This window comes from Carcharhinus amblyrhynchos, chromosome 23, assembly GCF_965287045.1.
Source record: "Carcharhinus amblyrhynchos chromosome 23, sCarAmb.v2.hapA, whole genome shotgun sequence".
Classification (NCBI taxonomy): Eukaryota; Metazoa; Chordata; class Chondrichthyes; order Carcharhiniformes; family Carcharhinidae; genus Carcharhinus; species Carcharhinus amblyrhynchos.
The window spans coordinates 1,100,771-1,117,909 of NC_137346.1; the positions used below are offsets into that span (position 1 = coordinate 1,100,771).

General features: G+C 44.0%; 1 protein-coding gene across 12 annotated transcripts in view; it reads left to right on the top strand.

Moving 5' to 3' along the window:
- ncor1 (nuclear receptor corepressor 1) overlaps positions 1-17,139 on the top strand; it is a 345,530-nt gene that overhangs the window by 214,517 nt on the left and 113,874 nt on the right. For 9 of the 12 annotated variants that reach the window (XM_080211013.1, XM_080211017.1, XM_080211019.1 and 6 more), the window contains 2 exons: positions 767-914; positions 6,947-7,142. In XM_080211013.1, coding sequence (XP_080067139.1) covers positions 767-914; positions 6,947-7,142 — 344 coding nt within the window. The remainder of the gene's footprint in view (positions 1-766; positions 915-6,946; positions 7,143-17,139) is intronic. The other 3 variants (XM_080211024.1, XM_080211015.1, XM_080211021.1) reach the window with 1 other exon arrangement.

A 17,139-nucleotide genomic window follows, 5' to 3' on the forward strand; every position in this document is an offset into this window, starting at 1 on the left:
AATCATGCACTGTCTGAAACCAGAGTACCTTCCCTTTATTCCAAACTTCTCGTCTTCCTCCCAAGCAATTACCAACTTACAAAAGCAAGGTAACCTCCGATTCCATATATCCTGATTTTTGTGTTAATCTTATGTGTTGAATCTTATCAAATGCCTCTGGAAGTCCCACATGTACTCCTTCAGCTAGCTTAGAATTACAAATTCAGTTCAGCCAATCCATACTGGCATCTTTGCTTCACTCGAACTTCTTCCTGACCTCCTTCATAAACTCTCATCATCGGTGTATTATTCGATTCCCTTCTCCATAATAAGCTCATCTAGGTTTCTCTTGCTATTTGACCCAAACATTCCCTTTGTGGTGAGTGTCACATCCTCACCACTTTCTAGGTAAAGAAAGTCACTCTGATTATCCTGTATTGATGGTACACTATTAGAGAGGGTGCAGGAACAGACGAGCCTGAGGTTGATCTGTTCACAAATCTTTAAAGATGGTAGGCCATGCTGAAAAGGCTTTTTAAAATGGCACATGGAATCGCTGGCTTTTTTAAGAGGGATATAGGCGATTTAAACCAAGTTACGTTAAATCTATATAAAATACTGGCTAGACCCTGACTGAAATATAGTGTTCAACTTGTGATTCCCCCTGTATTGTTCTGAAACAACATAAAATTATTTACTATCATTTCTAATAGAAGTGTTCTCAGATATGCCTAGATGTTTGGTGATAAAACTGTACATCTTGAAAATTGTGAATAATGTTGTTCAGAGTTAATTCCTACTCTAGAATGTTTTCTCCGGAATCAAAGCCATCATTGCTGAAACCTCAAAACTCGGTGTTAATGACCTCAGCCATGAAGCCAGTTCCGATGGATATCCAGCAGCTGCAACAGCGCGCGGCCATGATTCCCAACATGGTGAGTCTTTGTAGGGCTTCACACTCACCAGCACTTCTGAACTCTGCATCATCATTTCTGTCCACTTCACAGATAATTCGACCTTCCACCTAGCTCCCTCAATGACCCATGATTATGAATTTAATTTGTAAGTTGTATTCTCAGTTAAATTCTGATAAGTTAGATGCGCAGAGTTGTGCCGCTATTTGCACTGTAAAGAGAGAGCCTGATTTATGGAAATGATGAACTTTCAGAAAAGTTGCAATTGTTTGTTTGTTTGTTCAGATGGAACCTCCCTTTTCTGACCCGTATTTAATCCAAACTGTGACAAATCAGTCTTTATGTCAGTAATTTAATCCTCAGTTTGAAACCTTGTAGTGGCATAACTTTATTTCCCCCAGTCTGAAGTGGAACAAATGTGATAAAAAGGGAACAATCATAAAAAATGCACAGAGTTAATGTTTTGAGTCTGCATGAGTCTTCAGAGCTCATACATGACTGAAAATGTTCATGCTGTTTATCTCTACACAGGTGCTGCCCTGCCAGATCTGCTGAGCCTTTCCAGCATTTTCTATTTTCATTTCAGATTTCCAGCATCCGCAGTATTTTGCTTTAAGTTTATTTAACGTCTATTTATTAGTCACAAGTAGGCTTAAATTAACACTGCAGTGAAGTTACTGTGAAAATGTGGGTGTGGTGTTTCTCGATTTTCAGAAGGCGTTTGATAAGGTGCCGCACAAAAGGTTGTTACAGAAGGTTAGGGGGCATGGAGTTGGGGGTAGGATGTTAGCGTGGATAGGGGATTGGCTGTCAAATAGGAGGCAGAGAGTGGGGGTCAATGGGTGCTATTCGGATTGGCGGTTGGTGACTAGTGGAGTGCCCCAGGGATCGGTGCTGGGGCCTCAGCTATTTACCATTTATATAGATGATCTGGAGGAGGGAACCGAGTGTAAGGTGTTGAAATTTGCTGATGACACCAAGATTGGTGGAACGGCAAATTGTGCGGAGGGTGTGGAAAGTCTGCAGAGGGATCTAGATAGGCTGAGCGAGTGGGCGAGGACCTGGCAGATGGAATTTAATGTTGGCAAGTGAGAGGTTATCCACTTTGGTAGGAATAATGGTAGGAAGGACTACTACTTATAGGGCGAAAAGCTGCAGCATGTGACGGTGCAGAGGGACCTGGGGGTCCTTGTGCATGAGTCGCAAAAACCCAGCCTGCGGGTGCAGCAGGTAGTCAGGAAGGCAAATGGGATGCTGGCCTTCATAGCGAGGGGGATTGAATATAGGAGTAGGGAGGTCTTGCTGCAACTGTACAGGGCACTGGTGAGGCTGCAGCTGGAGTACTGTGTGCAGTTTTGGTCGCCGCACTTACGCAAGGATATTTTGGCCTTGGAGGGAGTGCAGAGGAGGTTCACTAGGCTGATACCGGAATTGAGGAGGTTGAGCTATGAGGAGAGGCTGAATAAACTGGGCTTGTACTCATTAGAGTTTAGAAGGATGAGGGGAGATCTCATTGAGACGTATAAGATGATGAAAGGGATGGATAGGATAGAGGTGGAGAGGTTCTTCCTGCTCAGAAAGGACAGCAGGACTAGAGGGCACAGGCTCAAGATAAGGGGGGGACAGTTTAGAACGGAGTTGAGGAGGAACTTCTTCACTCAAAGGATGGTGAATTTCTGGAATTCTCTGCCCGTTGAAGTGGTTGAGGCTTCCTCGCTAAATATATTTAAGACGCGGGTAGATAGGTTTTTGGTAGGCAAGGGGATTAAGGGTTATGGGGAGAAAGCGGGTAAGTGGAACTGAGCCACTTCAGATCAGCCATGATCTTGTTGAATGGCGGGGCAGGCGCGAAGGGCTAGATGGCCTATTCCTGCTCCTATTTCTTACGTTCTTATGTTAAATCCGCTAGTTGCCACACTCTAGCGCCTGAGTACACTGAGGGAGAAGTTAGCACGGCCAGTGCACCCTAACCAGCACGTCTTTCAGACTGTGGGGGAAGCCGGAGCACCCGGAGGAAACCCACGCAGATGTGAGGAGAAGGTGCAAACTCCACACAGACAGTGACCCAAGCCAGGAATCAAACACAGGTCCCTGGCACTATGAGGCAGCGGTGCTAAACACTGTGCCGCTGTTATAAAACATGCACATGCAGTCTTATCTATTCTTGAAGTCAGCTGTCCTTTCTGTTTTGATTCAGTGATCTTTAATAACCCTATAATTATTTTTGCTGCTACATACCATACTTGTGCTACATACCTCACCCTGTCTATTTCATAGAATAAAAGCAAAATATTGCAGAGGCTGGAAATCTGAAATAAAAACAGAGAATGCTGAAAGAAACACAGCAGGCTGAGCAAACCTGTGGAGGGAGGAACAGACTTAATATTTTGAGTCCAGTATGAATCATCTTCTAAACCTCAGAGTTCCAGAGAAGAATCACATTGGACTTGAAGTATTAACTCTATTTCTCTCTCCACATATGCTGCCAGAGCTGCTGATATATCCCATTGAATGTTCATTCTAAGTCAGTCGCTGTACTGTTATTTCTTCATTCTTTCGTGAGATGTGGGTGTTGCTGGGAAGACTGGCATTTGTTGCCAGTCCCTAATTGTCCTTGAACCTGAATAGCTTGCAACACCATTGCAGAGTAGCAGTTAAGCATCAACCACATTGCTGTGGACCTCGGGTCACATATAGCGCAGGCCAGGTAAGGACAGCAGATTTCCTTCCCTGATAGGTATAGTGAACCAGGTGGATTTTTACAACAATCAGTGATAGTTTGGTGGTCACCAGCAGTCTGGAATCCAACTCAAGTTTACTCTGCAAGACCATCAGTTGATATTTTGATTTGTCAATGGGTTCAACTGGAACCACAATCTCTGGTGGCTCAAATCCTCCTTGAAAAAGATTTTCTATCCATTCCATTGTGCTCTTAATGCATCAGTATGACTTTGTGGCAGCATCTCCCCCTCTATGGTTATAGGTTCAGATTCTACTCGAGCACATGAACTTGAATGTCCAGAGTTGTACAAACAGTCTGCGGTGGAACTTTTCAAATTAGATATTAAACATAAGACCCAATTCCATTTCACTATTTGCAGAAGATTCTCCTTGTGTCCTGAATAACATTTATCTCTCAAGCAGGTCTGGGAAAAAAATGCAAGAGTCATTTATCTCATTTACATTTGTGTGTAAATTAGCTGTTATGTTAACAGGAACTGCAGTCCAAAAGTAAAACTTTAAAAACTTATGCTGCTAGTTATAAGAAACAGCAACTCAAATTATAATGTGGGGATTGAGTTTTGTGTTCTTTAGTAATTTGTAAAACATTTTAATATATTTAAAAATATTCTCACATTCAGGTCCAAAGTTTCTCTCCTCTACACTAGTTAATTTCCTGGGGAGTAAACAGTTAAGATGTTGCTGTTTACGACTTTGGCCCATTGACATGGTCAAATTTTCAGTTACTTTCCTGATGTTCATTTCTTTTTGGATGGGTGTTTTTCTAGAGGTTTGGTGTTTTGCGTTCGCACTGAGCTCTGCCCTTCCATCCAAAACAAAACTTTTGAAATGCTGATAGGTTCTTTGGATCACAGAACCAACGCTGATCAACATCTCTTGAATATACCAGCAGTCCCAACATCTGGATTGAGGTCCTAACCCTAACTACATTAAATTCCTGAGCACTTTATTTACTGATTTCCCACCCAGTTCCCATGCTGGCAGTTACCATCTGAAAATAAGCCTGCTGGATTCAGTCTAACTAAAAGGCACGAAGATTGTTTTTACCATGAGCATAGCTATTCAGCTGTTAGTCATGGTCAGCTTTAAGTTATCTGTTATTTTAGTAAGTTTCTCATGTGGTCTGAAAGCAGAAATTGCTTTTCTTATTCACACTTCATTCTGCCATTTGTTGATGTTAAACATGTTATTACTATGCCAGTAACTTCCAGTGATGTAATCAGGAACAATATGGCATCACCTGTATTTTGATTTGATTTATTATTGTCTCATGTATTAGTATACAGTGAAAAGTATTGTTTCTTGCACACTATACAGACAAAGCATACTGTTCAAGGAGAGAATATAGTGTTCCAGTCACAGCTAGGGTGTAGAGAAAGATCAACTTAATGGAGGTGAGTCCATTCAAAAGTCTGACATCAGCAAGGAAGAAGCTGTTTTGTTTGGTATAAGATCTCAGACTTTTGTATCTTTTTCCTGACGGAAGAAAGTAGGAGAGAGAATGTCCGGGGTGCGTTGGCTCCTTAATTATGCTGGCTGCTTTGCCGAGGCAGCGGGAAGCGTATTCAGAGTTAATGGATGGGAAGCTGGTTTGCGTGATGGATTGAGCTACATTCATGACCTTTTGTAGTTTTTTGGGGAATTGGACAAAGCAGGAGCCATACCAAGCTGTGATACAACCAAAAAGAATGCTTTTTATGGTGCATCTGTAAAAGTTGCTGAGAGTCGTAACTGACATGCCAAATTTCCTTAGTCTTCTGAGAAATTAGAGGCAATGGTGGGCTTTCTTAACTATAGTGTTGGCATGGAGGGACCAGGACAGGTGGTTGGTGACCTGGACACTTAAAAACTTGAAGCTCTCGATCATGTCCACTTCATCACCATTGATGTACACAGTGGATGTATTCCTTTACGTTTCCTGAAGTCAATGACAATCTCCTTTGTTTTGTTGACATTGACGGAGAGATTATTGTTGCTGCACCAGTTCACCAGGTTCCCTATCTCATTCCTTTACCCTGTCTCGTCATTGTTTGAGATCTGGTCTACTACAGTGATGTCATCAGCAAACTTGAAAATGGAGTTGGAGGGGAATTTGGCCACACAGTCATAGGCAGTTAGGAGCATAGAACACAGCCTTGTGGGGCACCGATGTTGAGCATGATTGTGGAACATAAGAAATAGGAGCAGGAGTAGGCCATCTAGCCATTCACTAAGATCATGGCTGATCTGAAGTGAATCAGTTCCACTTTCCCACTCTCTCCCCATAACCCTTAATTCCCTTGTCTATCAAAAACTTATCTACCCATGACTTAAATATATTTAGCGAGGTAGCCTCCATCACTTCAACGGGCAGAGAATTCCAGAGATTCACCACCCTTTGAGTGAAGAAGTTCCTCCTCAACTCTGATCTAAACTGCCCCCCCCCCCTTGTCTTGAGGCTGTGTCCTCTAGTCCTGCTATCCTTTCTAAGTGGGAAGAATCTCTCTACCTCTACCCTATCCATCCCTTTCATTATCTTATAAGTCTCTATAAGATCCCCCCTCATCCTTCTAAACTCCAACGAGTACAGACCCAGTATATTTAGTCTCTCTTCATAGTCCAAACCCCTCACCTCCGGTATCAGCCTAGTGAACCTCCTCTGCACTCCCTCCAAGGCCAATATATCCTTCCGCAAGTGTGGCGACCAAAACTGTACACAGTACTCCAGCTGCGGCCTCACCAGTACTCTGTAGAGTTGCATAAAGACCTCCTTGCTTTTATATTCAATCCCCCTCGCTATAAAGGCCAACATACCATTTACCTTCTTGATCACCTGCTGCACCTGCAGACTGGGTTTATGCGACTCATGCACAAGGACCCCCAGGTCCCTCTGCACCGTAACATGTTGCAGCTTTTCGCCTTTTATATAATAATCCCTCCTACTATTATTTCTGCCAAAGTGGATAACCTAACACTTGCTAGCATTATACTCCGTCTGCCAGGTCCTTGCCCACTCGCTCAGCCTATCCAGATCCCTCTACAGACTTTCCACACCCTCCACGCAATAGGAGGAGGTGTTGTTGCCTATCCTTACTGATTGTAGTCTGCGTGTCAGGATCCAATCGTAGAGGGAGGAGCCAAGCCCCAGGCCACGGAGTTTGGAGATGTGTTTCTAGGAATAATTGGTTTGTGCGCTTTCACCTAGCACGGTATTGATTCAGCTGAGTAGCTTTCTGCTGCTCTTCAATGCAGCTGGAGGGATCAATGGATGTGTGTGTATATTAAGACCCATCTGAGATTGCCAACTTTCGGCAATGTTTTCTCTCCATTAGATGACTGCCCCCTATGTGCCTACCAGTGCTCCTTTGAGTGGCCTAGCCCTATTCCAGAGGCATTTCAAAGGCAAGTATGATCCAATACCGCAGGAGGACCAGATGCGACCGAGGCAAGAACATCTGGATATTGAGCGCAGAAACTCTGCCAGTCCCAGCATCAGTGGCAAGAGCTGTCCGGTCTTGGACAAAGAAGGTATGAGTACTTGACTGCAGGCTAACCAAAAAACGCACAAATGTTGTCTTCTCAATATTTTAACAATGATTCTATTGACGCTGCTGTTATTGACGCCAGTTGTTTTTGAGAAATACCTTATTAGTTCAATGCCATTACTAATAACCCAACCATCAAAATCATTATCAGTTCTGCACAAATTAGTTTAAGATTACCGTCTATTGTTCCTGGAGAAGAGTAAAGATTATTGCCAGTAGTTGGTTTTATTTTTTCCCATCTCCTGTTGTGTGTCATATCCATTAAGGGTCTTGTGTGAAGCATGTTTGGATGGATGCAAGACGAGGAAGAGGGAACACTCTTCCTTCGAGTTTCTGTAGCTGAAACCGTGCCCTCGATGAAGAGCTGGATGCTGCAGTCAGTGCTTCTATCAATGGAGCTTGAGTTCACATTGCACAGTTCAGCAACCCAGCGCCCCGGACCCCAACCAGCTCTTTCATCCAATTACATAAATTTGTACCAAATAGAGATTTTTAAACAAAGTGAAGAACTTAATTAAAGTATTTCCCCATTGTAACATGAACCCTTTTCTTGTTCGCTATTAGTGGAGTTGAAAGGGTTGTGAATCTGAGGTATTGGTGTTCAATGAGATGCACCTGAAATCACTAATTTCAGCCATGTTATAAAATTATTTTTATATATGTTATTTTTATATAAGCAAATAGACCTCTAGAGAACGTTTACTGGCTTTTGTTGTCAGAAGATTTGTTTTTTTTTTAAGTTTGCCATATATGTATTGCCATATATGTATGTGGTCACTGGCATCCTTCCAGCTGTGTGCATAATGATACCCTGGGCTTGTTGACAGTCCACAAGCTGCTTACCCTCAATACAGATAAAGACCAGAGGTTAACATTACACCAGCACTTCCCAGAAACCAAGTAAGCAGAAATTACACGTTGTCCATGAAGCCTCAAGCCAGAAACTGTTGGTACTCATTTGTAGCAACATTTCTGGAAAATGTTTCCAAGAATTTGTCAAGCAACAACATAACCAGAAGTGCAATCCAGATAACATTTAATGTTCCAGTTCATTATAGTTGCCTCTTAGACATCTCTGCCGCACAGTTGGCACACTGTCAGTTTATCCAATACAGTTTCTTCCCTTATTCTGGAAAATTGCATGTTCCCACTCAAAACTCTGAAGTTGAATGGGCTTTCTTTACATGTAATCTGGAATGCGTTAGAATGTATCATTATTGGAGATGCTGTTCTTTGGCACAATGGGCCAAATCACATTCTGTTCTACGTTTATTCTATGATTCAAATGTGGTGATTGTGAGGTTCTACCTGACTTTCTGAACTCATAACACTATTCAGAGAGGGTAAGGGCTGTTCCCTGCCCTCTTAGACAATCCTCGTTTTCACTATGCCCAAAACAAATAATCCTAATAATTTGCCTTACTATTTGTGAGACCTTGTTACACTAAACAACCTGCTTGGATAAAGACAAAAATAATGGAATTTTGAACAAAAACAGAAAATGCTGGGAAATCTCAGCAGGTCTGACAGTATCTGTGGAGAAAGAATGGAGCCAATGTTTTGAGTCAGGATGACCCTTTGTCTGAGTGTGGATACTTGGATATATTGCAGTCAGTGCACTTCAAAACAAGATTAACTGTGTTTCTGAAGCGCTCAATATTTGGGAGATCTGATGAAGTGCTCAAGAAATAGGTCTTTGTCTTCAGTAGTATAGATAGAGTTTGATTGGGTGGTGCATTATCCATGGATTTGTTCTCAGTCTTTGATTATGTAGGTAATATTATAGTCATTTTTTGCAGCAATGAAAAATGCCACCAGGAACTCCTCATTGTATTAATCAACCCAACTAAAGAAGTTGCTTTTGTAAATCATGTTCCTTTAAAGATTGTGTTCCAAAGATTGTGCTGTACAAAAAACTGGATCACAATACTGCAATTGCTTTGTGATGACATGTCTGTAACTGTTTCGAGTGGGAGATTTGAAACTGACGCGTCTGCAATCTGGAGAGGAGTCATGCAAGACTTTGTGATAGCCCCATATTCCTTACAATCTGCCTGTCAGTAATAGCCCCATACTCCTTACAATCTGCCTGTCAGTAATAGCCCCATACTCCTTACAATCTGCCTGTCAGTAATAGCCCCATATTCTTCACAGTTTATCTGTCAATTGCTGTTAACCTCCTCAGCTCTTTACCACTTATATAGATGATCTGGAGGAGGGGGCTGAGTGTAGGGTCACGAAATTTGCTGATGACACAAAGATGAGTGGAAAAGCAAATTGTGCGGAGGGTGTGGAAAGTCTGCAGAGGGATCTGGATAGGCTGAGCGAGTGGGTGAGGACCTGGCAGATGGAGTACAATGTTAGCAAGTGTGAGGTTATCCACTTTGGCAGAAATAATAGTAGAAGGGATTACTATTTAAAGGGCGAAAAGCTGCAGCATGCTACGGTGCAGAGGGACCTGGGGACCTTGTGCATGAGTCGCAAAAACCCAGTCTGCAGGTGCAACAGGTGATCAAGAAGGCGAATGGGATGCTGGCCTTTATAGCGAGGGGGATAGAATGTAAAAGCAGGGAGGTCTTGCTGCAACTGTACAGGGCACTGGTGAGGCCGCAGCTGGAGTACTGTGTGCAGTTTTGGTCGCCGCACTTGTGCAAGGATATTTTGGCCTTGGAGGGAGTGCAGAGGAGGTTCACTATGCTGATACCAGAGATGAGGGGGTTGGACTATGAAGAGAGACTAAATAGACTGGGTCTGTACTTGTTGGAGTTTAGAAGGATGAGGGGGGATCTTATAGAGGCGTATAAGATAATGAAGGGGATGGATAGGGTAGAGGTAGAGAGATTCTTCCCGCTCAAAGGACAGCAGGACTAGAGGGCACAGCCTCAAGATAAGGGGGGTGCAGTTTAGAACGGAGTTGAGGAGGAACTTCTTCACTCAAAGGGTGGTGAATCTCTGGAATTCTCTGCCCGTTGAAGTGGTTGAGGCTACCTCGCTAAATATATTTAAGTCACGGGTAGGTAGGTTTTTGATAGACACGGGAATTAAGGGTTATGGGGAGAAAGCAGGAAAGTGGAACTGATCCATTTCAGATCAGCCATGATCTTATTGAATGGAGGGGCAGGCTCGAAGGGCTTGATGGCCTACTCCTGCTCCTATTTCTTACGTTTTTATGTTCTTATGTTCAAAGATAACAGCCCTCTTATGTGAGTATTAAATACCACCTGGATAGAAACTCTTTAACCTCAGCCATTTTCATGTCAGATTGTGTCAAGTTGATTTTACCAAGGAAGAAGATGCCGTGTAATTCATGGTGAAAGAAGAGGTAGTTCAGACATTGAAGGGTTTAAGACTGATGAGGAGGAGGCATTGGATAGGCTGCCAATATTTAAAAGTTGAATTTGGTATCAAGATTGGGTGTAGTGCATCCAGAGATACTGAGGAAAGTGAGTGGAAATTGCAGAGACACTGGAGATACTTTTCAGCCTTATATCATAGGAAATGTGACAGATAGCCAGCTTGCATTTGGCAAACTTACACAAGCAGCAATGTGACAATGAATCATTGAGTCTTAATGGCAGAGTAGGCCAATTAGCCCATCGAGCCATACCCATCCCATCAGTGCCTTGCCCCCACTCTATCTTCATAGCCTTGCAAATTTATTATCCCTCAACTCATCCATTTTCCTTTTAAATTTATTGATTTTTCTCCACTTCCAACACCCCATTAACAGCGAGTTCCAGCTCATTGACACTCGCTGTGTAACAACTTTCCTCCTCCCATCAGTCCTATATTTCTTGCCCAAAAGTTCAAATCTGGGACCCTCTACTCCTTGTACCAAGGTGGGTTTGTCCACATTATCTAAAGCTGTTATAATCTTGTACACATCCATCCCATTTCCCTTTAATTCTCTTGGCTCCTGAGAGAATAAGTCCAGTTTCCCAACCTAACCTTGCAGCTAAAATCCTCCACCACTGGAACCAAACTGGTAAATTTCCTCTGCATGTTCAGAAAAATCAGAATAAATCTAACCTGGCCAATTACCACCCCATCAGTCTACTCTCGATCACTGTCATCCACAATGCTTTCAAGCGGCACTTTGCCAGCAATAACCTGCTCACTGGTGCTCAGTTAGTCTTCATTAGGCTCTTGGCCTTATTAAAACCATCCAAGCGTGGTCAAAGGAGCTGAATGGGGAGGTGAGGTGAGCACATTTGACCAAGCTGGCGTTAAGGAGCTCCAGCCAGGAATGGCAGAGAGGTTTGGACACTATTTAGCATGACTAATCCACCTAACCTGCACACCTTTGGACGGTGGGAGGAAAGCATGGTAACATGGGGAGAAGTAGTGTAAGCACCGATGCTGAGTGACTAAAAAAGTTGGGATTGTTTTCCAAGCAGAGAGGATTAGGGGAGATTTATGTGTCTGTGTCCGTGTGCAGCGGTGACAGTGGCAGAGCGGTGGAGTAGTCAGGCTGGATAGAGGCATTACAGCCTCTGAACGACTTTGGACTTTGACTGCTGTCCTCTGACATCACCATATGCGCAGACACGTGTGTACTTTTCATTCAGTTTCCAGTTCTTTGTAGCTCTGGTGAAAACTCATCCAATGTTTCTTGATTTTCAGAAGGCGTTTGATAAGGTGCCGCACAAGAGGTTATTACAGAAGGTCAGGGGGCATGGAGTTGGGGGTAGGGTGTTAGCGTGGATAGGGGATTGGCTGTCAAATAGGAGGCAGAGAGTGGGGGTCAATGGGTGCTATTCGGATTGGGGGTTGGTGACTAGTGGAGTGCCCCAGGGGTCGGTGCTGGGGCCTCAGCTATTTACCATTTATATAGATGATCTGGAGGAGGGAACCGAGTGTATGGTGTCGAAATTTGCTGATGACACCAAGATTGGTGGAACAGCAAATTGTGCGGAGGGTGTGGAAAGTCTGCAGAAGGATCTAGATAGGCTGGGCGAATGGGCCAGGAACTGGCAAATGGAATTTAATGTTGGCAAGTGTGAAGTTGTTCACTTTGGTAGGAATAATAGTAGGAAGGACTACTGCTTACATGGCGAAAAGCTGCAGCATGCTACGGTGCAGAGGGACCTGGGGGTCCTTGTGCATGAGTCGCAAAAACCCAGCCTGCAGGTGCAGCAGGTGGTCAGGAAGGCAAATGGGATGCTGGCCTTCATAGCGAGGGGGATTGAATATAAAAGTAGGGAGGTCTTGCTGCAACTGTGCAGGGCATTGGTGAGGCCGCAGCTGGAGTACTGTGTGCAGTTTTGGTCGCTGCACTTGCGCAAGGATATTTTGGCCTTGAAGGGAGTGCAGAGGAGGTTTACTAGGCTGATTCTGGAGTTGAGGGGGTTGAACTATGAGGAGAGGCTGAATAAACTAGGCTGGTACTCGTTGGAGTTTAGAAGAATGAGGGGAGATCTCGTTGAGACGTATAAGATGATGAATGGGATGGATAGGATAGAGATGGAGAGGCTCTTCCCGCTCAGAAAGGACAGTAGGACTAGAGGGCACAGCCTCAAGATAAAGGCGGGGCGGTTTAGAACGGAGTTGAGGAACTTCACTCAAAGGGTGGTGAATCTCTGGAATTCTCTGCCCGTTGAAATGGTGGAGGCTGCCTCGCTAAATATATTTAAGACGCGGGCTGATGGGCAAGGGGATTAAGGGTTATGGGGAGAGGGCGGGAATGTGGAACTGAGCCACGACAGATCAGCCATGATCTTATTGAATGGCGGGGCAGGCTCGAGGGGCTAGATGGCCTACTCCTGCTCCAATTTCTTATGTTCTTACATCTGAAATGTTAACTTCCATAGATGCTGTCAAACCTGCTGAGATTTTCAAGCACTTTCTGTACATTGTGGAGAGCTTTGATAGAGATGTACAAGACTTTGACAGGCATGGATTGGATAGACAAGGGAAAATCCTTCCCATTAGCTGATGGTGCAAGAACTGGGGATTACAGTTTTAAAGTTTTAGGCAAGTGAAGCAGGGGGCGTGTGAGCAGGAGCATTATTATGCAGTGAATGGCAATGACCTGGATCTCAGACCCCAAGGCTGGTGAAAGCAGAAACATGATGTAGAGATGCTGATGTTGGACTAGGGTTCGACAAGCAGAAGCAATCAATGATTTCAAAAGGGATTTGGGTGGAAATAAACTTGTAGAGCAGTGGGGACCGGGCTGGGGAGTGGATTGCTCCACTGGGAGCCAGCATGGATTAGATGGTCTGAATCGCCACCTCCTGTGGTGTAAATGACTTGACTCTATCATCCATCAGATTGGGATAGCACCAGGCCGCTGTACTCGGTGTGGTCCAGCCAGTGATCCATACAGTGTCAAAATGGTACTCTTTTAGACTGTGGTTCTGTTAATTCAATCCAATATTGTATTAACTTTTACTATTGTGTCTCTTCATTGGTCATGTAATGACCTGTGCACAATAACACCTAGATCTCTTTACTCTCTTAACCACTTTCAGTATTGTCCCCAGCAATTGGTCCGTATATTTTGTGTTGGCCCAACCAATATCTATAAAAGGCTTGCATTTATATAGCACTTTTCAGACCAAAGGACATCTCACTCAGCTTTATGGCTGCATCACAGGATCATGATGTGGGTATGCCGGCGTTGGACTGGCGTAAACACAGTAAAAAGTCTGACAACACCAGGTTTTAGTCCAACCTATTTATTTGATAATATACTCGCAAGCTTTCGAGGGGTTACCCTCTTCGTCAGGTGAATGGAGAGTTCTGGCCTCAGACAGAGCATATAAAGCACAGACAGTTTAGAGATTACTGATTAAAATGCGAATCCTTACACCTAACCTGCTGTTCAAGACCTGAAGTGGCTGATAATGTGAGTGGTAGGAGCACTGATCACAGTTTAAAGAGATGTGTATTGTCTCCAGACAGTACAGTGAGGTTTTGCAAACCCAGGCAAGTCACGGGGGTTACAGATAGTGCGACATGAACCCAAGATCCCTGTTGAGACCGTCCTCATGTGTGCGGAACTTGGCTATCAGTCTCTGCTCAGCGACTCTGCGCTGTCGTGTGTTGTGAAGGCCGCCTTGGAGAATGCTTACCCGAAGGTCAGAGGCTGAATGCCCGTGACCACTGAAGTGTTCGCCAACAGGAAGGGAACAGTCTTGCCTGGTGACTGTCGAGCGATGTTCATTCATCCGTTGTCGTAGCGTAGTCGTCTGTCGTCGCTACGACAACGGATGAATGAACATCGCTCGACAGTCACCAGGCAAGACTGTTCCCTTCCTGTTGGCGAACACTTCAGTGGTCACGGGCATTCAGCCTCTGACCTTCGGGTAAGCATTCTCCAAGGCGGCCTTCACAACACACGACAGCGCAGAGTCGCTGAGCAGAGACTGATAGCCAAGTTCCGCACACATGAGGACGGTCTCAACAGGGATCTTGGGTTCATGTCGCACTATCTGTAACCCCCGTGACTTGCCTGGGTTTGCAAAACCTCACTGTACTGTCTGGAGACAATACACATCTCTTTAAACTGTGATCAGTGCTCCTACCACTCACATTATCAGCCACTTCAGGTCTTGAACAGCAGGTTAGGTGTAAGGATTCGCATTTTAATCAGTAATCTCTAAACTGTCTGTGCTTTATATGCTCTGTCTGAGGCCAGAACTCTCCATTCACCTGACGAAGAGGGTAACCCCTCGAAAGCTTGCGAGTATATTATCAAATAAATAGGTTGGACTAAAACCTGGTGTTGTCAGACTTTTTACTGTGCATCACAGGATACCAGGGGTAGTGACCAACTGTTTACCCAAGAAGAAAGATTTTAAGTAGCGTCTTAAAAGAGAGCAAGAGAGGTTTAGGGAGGGGATTCCAGAGCTTTGGGTTTGGCGTCAGAAGGCTGGGCTGCCAGTGATCTATTAAAATTGAACAAATGCAAGAGGCCAGAGAATTAGTTGTAGGGTTGGAGGCAATTATAGAATGAGAAGATCAAGGCTGTAGAGGAATTGAAACGTCGATAGTAGTCATGATGTGGAGGTGCCGGCGTTGGACTGGGGTAAACACAGTAAGACGTCTGACAACACCAGGTTTAAGTCCAACCGATTTATTTGATAGTAAACTCACAAGCTTTTTCAAGGTTGTGACGAAGAGGCAAACCTCAAAAGCATGTGAGTTTACTATCAAATAACTCAGTTGGACTTAAACCTGGCGTTGTCAGACTTCGTACTGTGGAATTGAAACAGCATGATAGCACAGTGGTTAGCACTGCTGCTTCACAGCTCCAGGGACCTGGGTTCGATTCCCGGCTTGGGTCACTATCTGTGCAGAGTTTGCACATTCTCCTCGTCTCTGCATGGGTTTCTTCCGGGTGCTCCAGTTTCCTCCCACAGTCCAAAGATGTGTGGATTAGGTTGATTGGCCATGCTAAAAATTGCCCTTAGTGTCCTGAGATGTGTAGGTTAGAGGGATTAGTGGGTAAATATGTAGGGACGTGGGGGTAGGGCCTGGGTGGAATTGTGGTCAGTGCAGACTCGATGGACCGAATGGCCTGTTTCTGCATTGTAGGGATTCTATAAAAACACAATGAGAATTTTATATTCCAGGCGCTGTTTAATGTGTGGTGAGTGTAATAAGGATGAGCCATGGTGGGATGGGATGCTCTTTCAGAGAGTTGGTGCAGATGGGCTGAATGGCAGCTTTCTGCATTGTAAGTGTTCAATGGGGGCCAATTATTGATCAACCAGAGTGGGGTTTCGGTTAACAGGCTTGATGTGAGGTAGCAGTGATTTGTATAAGCTTATGTTTATGGAAGGTGGATGATTGGAAGTTGCCAGGAGCGCACTGGAACACTCGGGTCTTAGGGCATGACTGAAGGTTTCAACAGCAGGTGTGAGAAGGCAGGAGTTGTCTTGATGATATTGGGATGAGAATAGTGATGGAGAGGAATTGTGGTCATAAGCTCATCTTGGGATTAGACATGACTCTAAAGTTGCAAACGGTTACCATCCTTGTGTATGTCCTATTTCACCAAGAGAAAGAAATTTCTTCTCATCTTGGTCCTAAGTGAGGAGAAATTTCTTTACACAGAGGGTTGTGAATGTTTGGAATTCTCTACCTGAGAGGACAGTGGAAGCTAAGTCACTGAGTATGTTCAACATAGAGATTGTTAGATTTCTGATTAATAATGTAAATGTTTATGGGGATATTGTGTGTAAATTTCATTCAAGTGTCCCATCAGCCATGATCATATTGAATGGCATGGATTCAGAGAGGATTTGAGAAAAAATGTTTTCACTCAGAGGATGGTGGGAATCTGGAATGCAGTTTCTGGGAAGATGGTGGAGGCTGGAAGCCTCACAACCTTTAAAAAGTATTTGGAAGAGCACTTGAAATATCATAATGTGCATGACTTTAGTTGTAGTTATTGTCAGTGCAAACTTGATGGGTTGAAGGGCCTTTTCTACGCAGTATGGCAGATGGGGCCTTGATTTAAGATTTTGTCTAACAAGCTGCAGTGGCAGATTCCCGCAGTAATTCACTGGAGTGTCAGCCTTGTGATTTGTGTTCAAGTAGTGGAGTTAGATTTGAACCCACAATCTGAGGCATTAGAGGCTAGAGTGTTAACAACTGAACCACAGCTGACAGGGTCAGGATCAGAGTCCTCAAAATACCAATGCATGGCTCCTTTCTTCACCAACGTACTTCCCTTGGATGTTATTCAGTGGCAGGGGGTCAACTTCCAATCATTGAGTCCCGTCTCAATCTCTCCATCAATTCCCTTGACTCCATGGCCACCTCTATACTGTCAGTTAGTCAAACATCATTATTGATCAATCAGAATAACCTCTAAAAGATTAAAGTTATTATTTCTGTCCAATATTTCAAAGTTTACCTACAAACAAAAACTGTCCTGATTGGAGATAAGGTGGTGAATTGCTAACACATTGTTTACTCAGTAAATATATTCCCTCTCAGTTTTCATAGTCAGTATTTTTTGCTTAGCA